General features: G+C 34.6%; 1 protein-coding gene across 1 annotated transcript in view; it reads left to right on the top strand.

Moving 5' to 3' along the window:
- CCDC178 (coiled-coil domain containing 178) overlaps nucleotides 1–13,200 on the top strand; it is a 427,305-nt gene that overhangs the window by 277,974 nt on the left and 136,131 nt on the right. The window contains exon 18 of the mRNA XM_053571342.1: nucleotides 598–731. Within this exon, the coding sequence (XP_053427317.1) occupies nucleotides 598–731 (134 nt within the window). The remainder of the gene's footprint in view (nucleotides 1–597; nucleotides 732–13,200) is intronic.

Raw genomic sequence — 13,200 nt, 5'->3', positions numbered from 1 at the left:
ACAGAAACAGATTTAACCTTTACCATAATAAACATAAATTAATAAACAATATACGAATCCTAAGTAGCAAATAACGGTACTGGGTGCTCCTTTATGTTGGGTTCCCTATTATTTGTCACTCACTCTTTCCTACTCTGTTTTTAATGTTTTCTGTGAGTGCCAGAACTCTGACCACTTGGAGGTCAAATTCTGAGCTCCAAAATGCCTTCTGCCTATTGGAGCACAGGGGCTACAGGAAAGGGGCAGAGGATGGGAACGTGGAAGAAGTCTCCTGGAATGCTGAGTAAAGACTGTCAGGATTCAGGGTTGGGTACTTGCCAAGGCACAACAGAAGGAAGCTGAGGGAAAGACAGTGGAAAGAGGTGAAACAAAGTCCGACAAATTCTGATGAACCACACACCAACGTTGCAAAACAAATACATGCATCAGCAAAGACAAGTGTTAAATGGAAAGAGGATATCCGTATCAGGGGAAACATTATTTGGCTGTTTTGTTATTTTTCTACAATATGTAATAGACCATATTATCGTTAGAAAAATTCAAACAATTGAAACAATCTCAATTATATAATTATCTTCTAGAGAAAGGAAGATGAAGCACTGGAAGAAAATCTACGTTTAGCTCAAGAGTATGAAAAGTTGCAGGATATTTTCTTAACAGAAAAGGACAATTATTTGAATCTGTATGATAGACAGCTATCACTTGATGCTTCACTTAGAGATAATAAACAGGTACTGGTTTTTATAATTTTTTAAATGATTTATTTGACATGTACACTACAAAAAGTAAAATAGTGGTTATTTTGGGGGACCTGAGGGAAGTATTTATGGCACAAAATGAGGTATTTTCTTTCTGTAAAGTTTTATTTTGTACATATAACTTTTTGAAACTGAATTTTGAAAGGCTATTTGAGAAATACTTAGTTTCTAACCTATCGTTTTATACTAATTTGCTTTTAATTACTATATGTATAACTAGGAATGCCTTTTTTTTTGAGTTTGTAGTTTAAATATGCTATTACAGATGTCAAATTTCATTCTAACTGTAGGTAACCTCCCATGGCATGCTTCTAAATTTTCCTTCTGATATATGGGCTCCAAATTTTGCATCTCTCTATTATATGAGAGGCGAAGATTAATTAGAAACTTAGAAAAATAACTGACCGTCTCTGATTGCTGGAAATTCTAAATATGTTTTGTAAAATATGTTTTCTAAATATGTTCTGGTAAATGTGGAAAAGTAAAATACGCAATATACCATGAATCAAAAAGGAAGAAAAAGATCCACTACTAGATACAGCCACTTCCCTTATATCCTCCAAATACTTAATGCCAAGAAAAATTATTTTCCTTTGAGTCTTTGTTTTCCCCCAGTATTCGAATTTCAGAAAATAGAGTCATTGTTAGATTTTAATAATTCACCTCGTCATAAGAAGCAGCATATGGCTAACGGATCTTTTTTCCTATTAGTATTACGCATATTGCTCTATCATGAACTAGTTGTTTAGAATTGCAGTACTGTGCTTACCCGTCATTATTGTGGAGCCCTGGAAAGGCAGGAGGCCGGGCTTTCAACTCAAGGTCTGCTAGGTAAGTGATCTTGGCAAGTTACTCTTCCAAACCTCAGTTTTCTCATCTGTAAAATAAGATTTACCTCAGAGAGTAATTGGTAAGAGATATAAAAGAGTCTTCTACAATAACTTACTTCAAAAATAAAGGGATACTATGCAACTGTAAGTAACTATTACATCCATCTGGTATCCTGCTTATCCATTCCCCTGATTCCCATCCGCCCACCCTCCTGTGAGTTAAACCTTCTGAACATATTGAGAAAGAGAAGGATGTATTTTTCCCTTAAAAATATGTATTGAATCAGTAGCAAGTTGAAGGGAGACAAGAAAAGAACTATATTTGAGAAGGAATTGATAATACAAATATCTGCCAAAATCTCACTGTCCTCAAAACACGTTGTAAGAGTCAAAGAAGGGGGATCTATATATCCCTGAAGGGTTTGTCCAGTCATGTCACACATTTGACATAGTTATTGATGTTAAGCATGTTCTATTTGTTATTCATAATAGAGAAAGAGAAGATAATCAATGGTCAGACTTGTCTTTCCTTTATAATTGGGGGAGAACAAAAACAAACTGCGCACTTGTTATCAGTTTGCACAGAATCCTTTGAAGGGAAATGATAAATGTATTAGCTGCATAAATAGTAGAGCAACTTTGCCTTTAAGTGGAAGCCATAATATCATATTTGATAGAAAGGTCAAATATTGTAAGTAAAAATTTGATGGTAAGATCCTATTTCCATAATAAGACCAAAATTGTCTTGATCTTATTTTGGAATAAAAGAAAATATTAATGCAAGGTATGAAAAGTGAGCCTCTAGCATGAACAGACAGGCACTGGAGAATGCTAGGAGACTGGGTTTATGTTTGTGATCCCTCAAACGAATCACTTTTAGCACACCTGTTTCAGGGAAACTTTCCAAGATTTATTTGTACTTGCAATCATTTTTCATTGCCATCCTTCAGCGATGGAGGTCATTAAGTGCAGGCTGCCCTTGTCAGTGTCATGTAGGATCAATTTGCTGCAATGGACAGAGAGGCCTTATTGATGCTGTTAAATCTGTCAGTGAGAAATCGTATGTCATTAGCGTCTAATGCACTGCTTACAGGATGGAATTTGGCCATCAAAAATGAGAAAACCCTGTAATATTTTAGTTCATCTCTTTGATATTGCAGCCTTTCCTATGAATACAGGTTTTAGTCCTTTGACCAGTTTAGTTTGGGTACACAAAGGCACCATTCAACCTCTGATTCCCTTGTTGAATTCCCTCATCAGATAAAAGGGCTCTTACCGTCAGGAATTCTATGTATGTTCCTCCTGTTTTAAAATAATTTTGTTGCTTCTCAACATGAATTCCTTTTTTGCATGGTAAATAATTATGTTTTAATTATTGTGCTTCTTAGGGAGTATTATTTTCTCTGCACAAATGGCACATTTTCATACTTCCCTGTATTTTTAGGCCAAGCATAGCAAAAAAAAGACTAAATTGAAATAATGTTCCCTTCCTTAGCACAATTTTAAATACAGACGTCTCAAGTGTTAGAATGCTATGATATTACTCTTAGTGATAATATTATGCCTGCTTTATTTTGCATGTGTTTCTTGATAGTTTCTGTACTTTCAAAATTTACAATGATGGACATTTTTCCCTTTAAAAATCAGAAAGAGGTAAAAGCAATTATACAATATTTTTATTTGCCCTGTTCACAGGTAACACTAGACTAGAATCTAATCTAAAACTTCTCAGAGGTCAAAATTAAAAATGGCTCTAGAACTAAAGGAAAATATCTGAAAAACAGATTATGCTTCAGTGTGAATGCAGACATATTTCTTATTTTCATAAAAAGTTTTCAAATACTTTTTATAAAAAGCATATGGTTTTTAATATTTTCTCTTAAAATATCCATGAATAGTTTGCTAAGTCACATGTATGCCATCTGAAATTCTTCAGGCCACATAACAAGGTAAGTTAAGCAAGTATGCAAATGTTGCTGTGGTACATTGCCTGAAAACAAATCTCTTCCCAAACCAGTTGAAATACATGTTTTTATTCATTTTGTTAGCCATTTGTAAAGCTTAACCCTTGCCTACTACAAATCCCAGTACTTTTATTTTTTCTTATTTATTTTTATTAAATCATAACTGTATACATTAATGCATTTGTGGGGTACAATGTGATGATTTTATATACAATTTGGAATTTTTACATCAAACTGGTTAACATAACCTTCACCTCACTTACTTAATTATTGTGTTAAGACATTTATACTCTACACTTAAACTTGACATGTACCCTTGAAATATGCACCATAGCTACGGTCTCACTGTTTACCTTTCCTCCATCCAACCTTCCCTGCCCCTTCCCTTCACATTCTTCTTCCCTCCATCCTGGGCTATATTTGTGTTTTATCTTTCATATAAAAATGTGGGTGATTATAAATTTGTTTCATAATAGTACTGAGTAAAAATGCCCATCAACCATGAATGGATTAATAAATTGTGGTATATGTATACCCTGGAATATTATGCAGCCTTTAAAAAGATGGAGACTTTACCTCTTTCATGTTTACATGGATGGAGCTGGAACATATTCTTCTTAGTAAAGTATCTCAAGAATGGAAGAAAAAGTATACAAATCCCAGTACTTTTAAACTAAGGGGATAAAAGTTATTGCAGAATCAGCCAGCACTTGACAAACATACATATGAACAAGGTCTGTGTGCTATGCAATTTGCCAGTATTAACTTTTTAATGACCTTCAATAGTCCTGGGAATTTTCTATTATTCTTATCATCTTTTGCCAGGTAAGATACGGAACTGAGACTGGATGTCTCACAAGATCACTCATGTAGAGGGAGATGCTCTCATGGGAATCCAACTCAAACTTTTCCTAGATTCAGCCCATTTTATAATCGCACTACCTATTTATTATAACATTAATTAAACAATCCTATGCATGTCTCATCAGGTTTTATAAAGCTTGCAAAAGTCATATAATTATATGTGATGTCCAAGTGAAACAGATTATTGAATTTACTAATTGTTTTTGCAATTTTATCTCATTGGAGCTACCATTTCTAATGATGAATTTCTGTTGGAGAAATGAATACCTATTAAATTTGAAGCTATTTAATTTTCATAGGGATTATAGATAGGTATCACACTCTAAATTGTTAAACTTTTGAATTAGAAATGACTGTGGAAATATTTCCCTTCTGTTTAAGATGAGGAACCTTAGGGAGGCCCTAGGGCCTCACTGATTTACCACATATACATACAATTAAGTGGAAGAAAAGTTGGCCTAGAACATAGTTTTCTCAATTTGTGATCAAATATTATTTCCAATAAACTGCAGATGAGCAGGTTCTGTGATTACATTCGGGGGGTGGGTTGAATGGATAAATAGCCTGGCTTTAGTGAAGATAGCTGTCACAGACACACTCACACGAGTGCATCATCTGTCAGTGACTTGAGTTTGAGAAGGGGTCACATAGGAACAGGACCCAGAGGATTATTCTGGAGCCAGAAGAGTGTACTGGGCTCTAGGACACTCTTCTAGGCCTCAGAGAATTCACTATTCGTTCATTCCGTTATTGAAAATATATTATTAATCATCCATTGTACTGACAGATGTACTACCAAGGGCACAGAAACGTGTCACCCTGTCTCGGCATCCATGCTGAAGGCTGTGATCCTGAGTCCAGGGGATTCCCTCCTGGGATATAGTAGAGTCAGAGTCTTCAGCCTCTTCTCTTCACCTCGTCAAGGGAAAACTGGTGCATGTTTGCCACATAATCTACATTGCTTGGGTCTCAATGGACAAAATTTCCATCTTAAATTCTCAGAAAATTATATCATCTATAGATTTTATAGTTTCCTCAAGTCTAAATCAAACCAATTCTTCAGCCTAGTACCAATTCTGAGTGAATTGTCAATTTATGTATCTTTTCTGTAATTTTGAGATTTTCTTCTTATAGAGTTGCATAGCAATTATCAGCTTTTTTGATGTTAGCAATACCTTAAAAGTAATTTTGTTGAGTATGGTGCTGAATCCCTGACATATCAAAGACATTAAAGGCAAAATTCTCATCCATCTATCTGTCTGTCTATCTATCTATCTATCTACCTACCTATCATCTCAATGGTTCTCCACTAAAGGTTCTGCTGCCCCTCAGGGGGAAATCCAGACATCTAGCAAAATCTGAAGATAATTTAGGTTGCTGTAACTAGCAAGTAAAGGCCAAGCATGTTGATAAACATCCTATAATATACAGGACACCTCTTTGCACATGCACAAAACACAATTCTCCAGCTGAAAATACCAATAGAGCTGATATTAAGAAACCCTGATATACAGAGAGAGAGAGAGAGAAAGAGAGAGAGAGAGAGAAGACATCTTGTATACTATATCTCCTATAAAGGATTCAATCTGCATAAGCATAATAAAAATTCTGAGGAATCTCATTTTAAGGAATCTCTTAACTCTGTTAACGGAGAGCTTTCTATTGTCCCTGTAGCTCTTTCTTTTCAGAAAATCTGTTTACTGTGGCTAATTTCGGATTTAGTGGAATAATTCTTGGAAAATATTTTTCTATATAGGAGAAAACTTCATATCACAAACTGTACATTCATAAAATTCTGCTGGTGTATACCTTTAATAGAGAGGTAAAAAAGTGTTCTTTATGTTACCTGCAAAGCTCTGGAAAAACTTGGAATATTTTCAAATGAATAGATTCTATTCTTAGGAATCCATACATATTCCAAGTGCTGATGTTTTTAATGCCATAGTGCAGCTCAAAAATCATGTTTTAAAAATTACAATAAAACAAATAAAATCTTCATTGTGTATGCCTTCTATGATGAGTACATTTTCTGCTTAGGTTTGTCAGCGCAATACTTACAACTTCCACTGATTTTTAATTCTGTCAAAGTGCCTGTTAATGATTTTTTTAAGTTTCTGGGCTATGCGTATGCATTACAATGAAACAAATGTTCAAAAACACATATTTCTCATTCTTATTTCCTCACATCTACTGAACTGTATCTTATAATGTTTATTAAAATAAGTATTAACATAGAAAATGCATATTCACATGCTAAATTTTTTTAGTACGTTGTTCTTTCTTCAGCGTTTGACTGTAGTTGAAGGTGTTAAAGAATACCTATGGACAACTTATTTAATTCCTCCAAGCCTCTAAAAACAGGGAACTTTCATGTCTTCCTAGCAGGATGGTTCCAAAAAATATATGGTAATAATTAACATTTATGAATCATGTGCTAGACACTTTGTTACTTTTATATGTAATCGTTTAATTTCTTGAACAATTCTATGAAGTATAGATGTATTTTTTAAACACAAAGCATCTAGAAAAGTTTTTACAAACTGTATAATTAGCACAGAGATGACATGGCTATTAATATTCTTACTCTTATTTATATAACTAATGTTCTTCATTTTTTGCATCAAAACTTGGTATGGTTATATGATTATAAAAAAACTTCTAGTCTATAATAGATTCTAAATAGTTGAAAATATGGGATGAATTATAGGTAAAAAGGAGGGGGGATAGGGTAATAGTGACATTATAATAATTATTAATAGTTAGAAAAGCATGTAGGGCTGTAAGACAAAGAACCATGGCAGACATCTAATGGCCGGGTGTCACATATACAGAATAGAAATACAGAATGCACACACACGTACACAGAAATGACCAAACATAAAGGCTAGAGTTACCAATGACCCATGGGTTAGGGGCCGTTAATCTAAATCTAAGAGGACCAAACATCAATTAGAATATACACTGACTTCCAAAGATACTATCCAAAATAGCTACAAACCAAAATTTCTCAGAAATACCCTCATATGAAATGTGGCATTGTAACTTTCATGAAGAAATCTGTAAAAATTTTACAGATGGAGAAGATAATAAAGCAACACATGCCGTCACGATATTCAATATTTTAATTTGGTAGGATCTGGCATCTTCGTATTGTAATTTTAAAGCAATTCCAAACAAATTAAAATATATATTTTTGGAAGCTGCTAAAATAATTCTGCACTGAAACATGAAAACAGACAAGAAAATTATGGGGGAAATGAGGGAACATTTGTTCTAAATTGTTTTGAAACAAATAATAATGCTACGAGAAGCTGTAACATGTTATAAAAATGATAGAAAGTACAGTGTTATCAACAGAAAAGCCTGGAAAGAAGTCCTAACGTGCAAAACGATGTATTACATAAAAATGTAGAAAGGCAAATAAGCGGAGACGCAGTATTTTTAACAAAATGGTGCTGCATATTTCTGGAAAATAACAAATAACTCCTACCTTATACTATGCCAAAAACCACAGATGCCTTAAGGAGTTTAATATAAACATAATATAATATGTAATTGAATGTTTATCTAATATGAGGAAAGTGTAAAATAAGAAAAATAGAAGAACTTTTTGGTTCTTGTCTTTATTGAATTTTTTTAAATTTCAGAGTAATATGAGGGTACAAACGAGTAGGTTACGTTGTTTGCGTTTGTTTGGTGAAGTCCAAGTTGTGGCTAAGCTTCCCCCGGGAGGTGTGCCGTATACCCTCACATGGTGCCTATTAGGTGAGAACTTGCTGATCTGCCTCCCCCATCCCCTCTCTCCCCTTCATCCTCTTCCCTTCCCCCTTTTGAATTTAACTGTGTTTTCCTCTGATGTGCACATGTAGTTATTCATCTACTGGTTTCGTATTTGTGTTGAGTACATTGGACACTTGCTTTTCCATCCTTGTGATACTTTACTAAGGAAAACGTTCTCCAACTCCAGCAAGACTGGTTCAACACAGGCCAATCTATAATGTAATTCACCACATAAACAGGAGTAAAAACAAAGGCCATACGCTCCTCTCAATAGATGCAGAGAAAAGCATTTGATAAATGCAAAAAGCATCTGATAGCATCTTTTTCTGATAGGAAAACAATTAAGAAAATGGGCATAGATAGGACATTTCTAGAACCCACAGAAGCCATATACAACAAACCCACAGCCAATATCATACTGGATGGAAAAAAACTGAAAGCATTTCCGTGCAGAACTGGAACCAGACAAGGATGCCCATCATCACCACTATTATTCAACATAGTGCAGGAAGTTCTAGCCAAGGCAGTCAGGCAAGAGAAGTATCTGTTGAATATTTAAAGAAATACAAAGCAGTTGATAAATGAAAGGAAGGATGCATCCTTAGTTGTAATCAAAGAGATGTAAATGAAAACAACAGGATAGCATTTTCATCCCCAGATTAGTATAATATTTTACAGTGATAATATCTAGTTTTTGAAGAAAGCACTAAAGTTGGCACTTTCCCCACAGGTGTTACTGTAGCAAGGCTTAATATAGGTATACCCTCTTTTTCTAGGAAACATTACCAAAATCATGTTTTCAAAAATAACCTGGTTATAAAATAGTGTAGTGTAGCATGGAACTAACCCCCTTGGGTTTGAATAATGCTATTGCTTACTAGCTGTGATTTTGAGCAAGTCATTTACCGCTTTGATTCCTTGTCTTAAAACAAGAATAGTAGAACCCACTTTGTACTTTTTGACAATTAATTTAATGTGTGTAAAGCTCTCATAACAATACTTGGCACATAGTAGTTCTACACATAAATTTTAGTTACATTTATTGTGGGTATTAAATGAGATTGTGCAGCATACGTCACAGATTCTTTAATATGTGTGTGTGTCTATGTGTACACTTTTTTCAATAACCAATGAATATAATGAATATATCTTTCTTTAAAATAAGGATATTTTTCTTTGAAAGAACATACAATTCTATACCCAGTACCAGAGGAAAAAAATTAGAAAACGATTTTATATCTGATACAGTCTCTCATAAATATACACATATGTTGATGTAAATATATATACATATATATGGAAAGAGAGAGGACACTGAAAACTGATGTTATTATCATTATTTGCATAGCATCATGAAATAACCTATACCGTGGCAATGGAATCTTTACAGGAATGAACTTGATTATCCTGTGCTAAGAAAAATTGTACGAATAATTATATGAAATAAAAGTTATTTGAAAAATTATATGAAATAAAAATACATTGTAAAATTGTCACTTTCTGTTACCCAAGAGTGACTTAAAGACAGCAGATTAGCTGAATTGAAAAAAATTATTTTATAGGGCGGCGCCTGTGGCTCAGTGAGTAGGGCGCCGGCCCCATATGCCAAGGGTGGCGGGTTCAAACCCAGCCCCGGCCAAACTGCAACAAAAAAATAGCCAGGTGCTATTTTTCACCTGTAGTCCCAGCTACTCGGGAGGCTGAGGCAAGAGAATCGCTTCAGCCCAGGAGCTGGAGGTTGCTGTGAGCTGTGTGATGCCACGGCACTCTACCAAGGGCCATAAAGTGAGACTCTGTCTCTACAAAAAAAAAAAAAAAAAACAGTGAAATAAATAATTTTATAAACAATAGGCTTATGAAGAATGCAATGTTTAAAAGATTTTTAGCCATTGTTATTCTCTCCTATGGCCACAAGAACAAATTAATTTTAGTACGTTGCTATGTTCATATGTTAATACATGTGTTGAAATTTAAGAAAATGCGTTATACATATGGCATATCAAATAACTTATGGGTAATTATTTGCATTTTCAAAGGATTCTTATATCACGAGTAGCTCTAAGTTAACATTGTGATCCCCACAATCATTTTAATTACACTTAACAAAGCAGAATTTTGTCTGAACCTATATTTCCAGAGAATATACTTTGTCTAGAGTAAAATGTGTTCTAACTATACATATTCTGTGCAAAGGAACTATACATATTTCCTTTGGTGCTATTCCTTTGTGCATACTATACACCTGATTCTTTTATTAAGGAAGAACTGATTTGGGGAGGTTCCTTAACCCATTCACTAGACAACAGTTCCCAAGTCATATATTTTTTCTGCTGTCTTGAAATGGATCTTGAATATAATAATGTTACCTCAGAAATATAAGCAATTTGCCTATTTAGTCTAACCCTATGAGCATTTATTAATAAGTGTTTATTAATAACCATTTATTAATAAGTGAACATTGCTGTGGTCAGATAGGCATTAAAAATATTTTCCCTTTGTCAGCTGAAGAGTAACTCTCACAGCTTTCCTATCAAAGTAATCCTAGACATGACAAATGTTCTTTTTTTAAAAATCTTGTACTATCCATCCCAGTAAATCACTAATTAAAAGAAAAGAACATAAATACATTATCTGAGAAAAAGAAAGATAATAATGCAGTGAATAGCATAGTGTTTGGAAATTTGTGAGTTTGTATCAAATATAAAATCCTTTTCTAATTATTTCCTTTGGTGCTAGGTGTCAGTATCTTTCAAGGAAAACATATCCATTTAAAGGAAGGTATATTCACTATACTCCTAGGTTATTGAAAAAAGTGTATGAAACAAAGATACTGCCTGCATCATGTGCATAGAAAAAGAGCAAAAATGTTATCTGTAAAAGCAGCAAAGAATTTGGCTTGCTTGACTTTTTGTATCAAGCATGCTACAGCAATCTTTTGATTCTAATATGAAACTATAGTAAGGATCATTGCACTAATGCATGAGGATTTGTGATAATGTTGCAGAAATTTTACTGTCAAAACTGAACTGCAGTGTAATGACTTTTGTTATCATGGTTTCTAATAACTATTCAGCATGAATTGACCCTACATATGTTTTGCTGCAATAATGTGTCACTAACTCAGAAAGCTAAAAAGAAATAAAAACAGTCAATCTAATGTTAACGTATGATTTCATGATAATCTTTACTATTAATATTGTTAAAACGATTATAACACAGTCACTATGCAAACTATAAATAAAACCTTGGACACATCGTGACAGCCCTGGCCACAGTGAAACGCGTTCTCCTGTGTTCACCCCGGGCTCCAGTTACTGACTGTTGCTACTCTCTGCTGTAGGGAGTCTTGTTTCCCTTCCTTAGTTTCTTCTCCCTTTTCTGGGCTCCTTCTTATATTTTTGCACCTCTCCCTCTTCGTTGCAATGTATTTTCATTTCAGTATCTCTTCATTCCAGTAAATAAAAGGAAAATGGTGCAGCCCTATTTGATATTGTGAGATATTTACAACCTGTGTAAAGCATCGAGCATGGCACCAACCATGTCATGAATGTCCGGTCAATTACAGGTAGCATTATCGTTTTTAATCTATTCTTATTATTTAATATATAAACCCCCCATGAAACTGCTGGAAATACTCCCATTTTTCCTCAGAAAACTAAGGCACCAGATTAGTTTTCTGCGACCAAGTTCCACAGACTGGATGGTTTAAACAACAAAAATGTATTGTCTCACAGTCCTAAAGACCGAGAGGTTTGAGATCAACGTGTCAGCAGAGCTGATTTCTTCCGCAGGGGAAGGATCAGGATTGATCCACAATTCCTTCTTTGTCTTGTAAATAGGTACATTCTCCCCGTGTCTTCACATCTCCCTGCGTCTGTATCTGTCCAAATCTCCCCTTCTTAAAAAGGTACCCTCTGTAATGGATTAGGGCCTACTCTCCTTGTTTTAACTTAATTACCTCTATAAAGATACTATCTCCAAATTGAGTCCCATTCTGAGCTGCTTGACTTCAGTGAATCTGGAGTGGAGGGAAAAACAATCCAGCCTGTAACAGGTACTTTGCTGAATCTTTCAGCCACTTTATTGGTAAATGGGATTCAAACCCAAGCCCCTTTTACTCAAGCCCGTGGACTTTCCTCCTATTCCATGGCTTCTCATATATCTTATATTTTTTCCCTCTACTCTGCCAAACCTATTATCCATATATGATATATATCATTGTTTATCTTTATGTGCAAAAGTATTTCAATTATAAATACTTTGTAATATCTGTGAAATTGGGCCTCAGTATGAGTAAGCAATATTTAGTAATGAAATAATTTTTTTGAAAGAGAAATGTTATACTGTTACCTAGGAAATGGTAGATCATTTGTGTTTCTGACCAATGGTCAGAGATCCAAGCAGAAAAATATCTTTCCTACTAAAGCAAATTTTAAATTCTCTTCCCATTACCTAAGATAAGAACATGTATTTGCCAGAGCAGATGATCTTGATCGCACAGTTTGCAACAGACACCAAGATGAAGAGTCACAGTCTATATGTTTAAGAAAAGGAGCAGAGAGAGAACACTAGCTCCAAGAAGCAGCCAGTTATTTAGCAGAGAAACAGAGGAAAATAAAACTTCCTGTGGGAATCTGATAAAAGAGATATGAGCTTGATATTCTGAGTAACATGGTAGCACAAGTAGGGTTAGATACCCCAACACACACACACACACACACACACACACACACCAGTAGATGATTAAATTAGCCAAAGACACGTTTTAGAGTGTGCCATGAACAAATATAGATAATATTATCATAATGTTGGTGAGATGGGATCTTAGCAAATATATCATGCAAGTAAGATAATTTGTGCTAAACATAATACAGATTTGGAAAAAAGTGGCAATAGCAAAGGGAAAAATTATGGTATCCCCATCCCCAAATAGCCCCTTATATTGGAAGGATGTGGGTTGAGGCAGGGACAACATCAAATCCCCTTTCAGGGCTGAACACCCAT

The sequence above is a fragment of the Nycticebus coucang genome, chromosome 19, assembly GCF_027406575.1.
Source record: "Nycticebus coucang isolate mNycCou1 chromosome 19, mNycCou1.pri, whole genome shotgun sequence".
Classification (NCBI taxonomy): Eukaryota; Metazoa; Chordata; class Mammalia; order Primates; family Lorisidae; genus Nycticebus; species Nycticebus coucang.
Note: the sequence above shows the minus strand (reverse complement) of the source record. Positions and strands in the feature narration are given on the sequence as shown.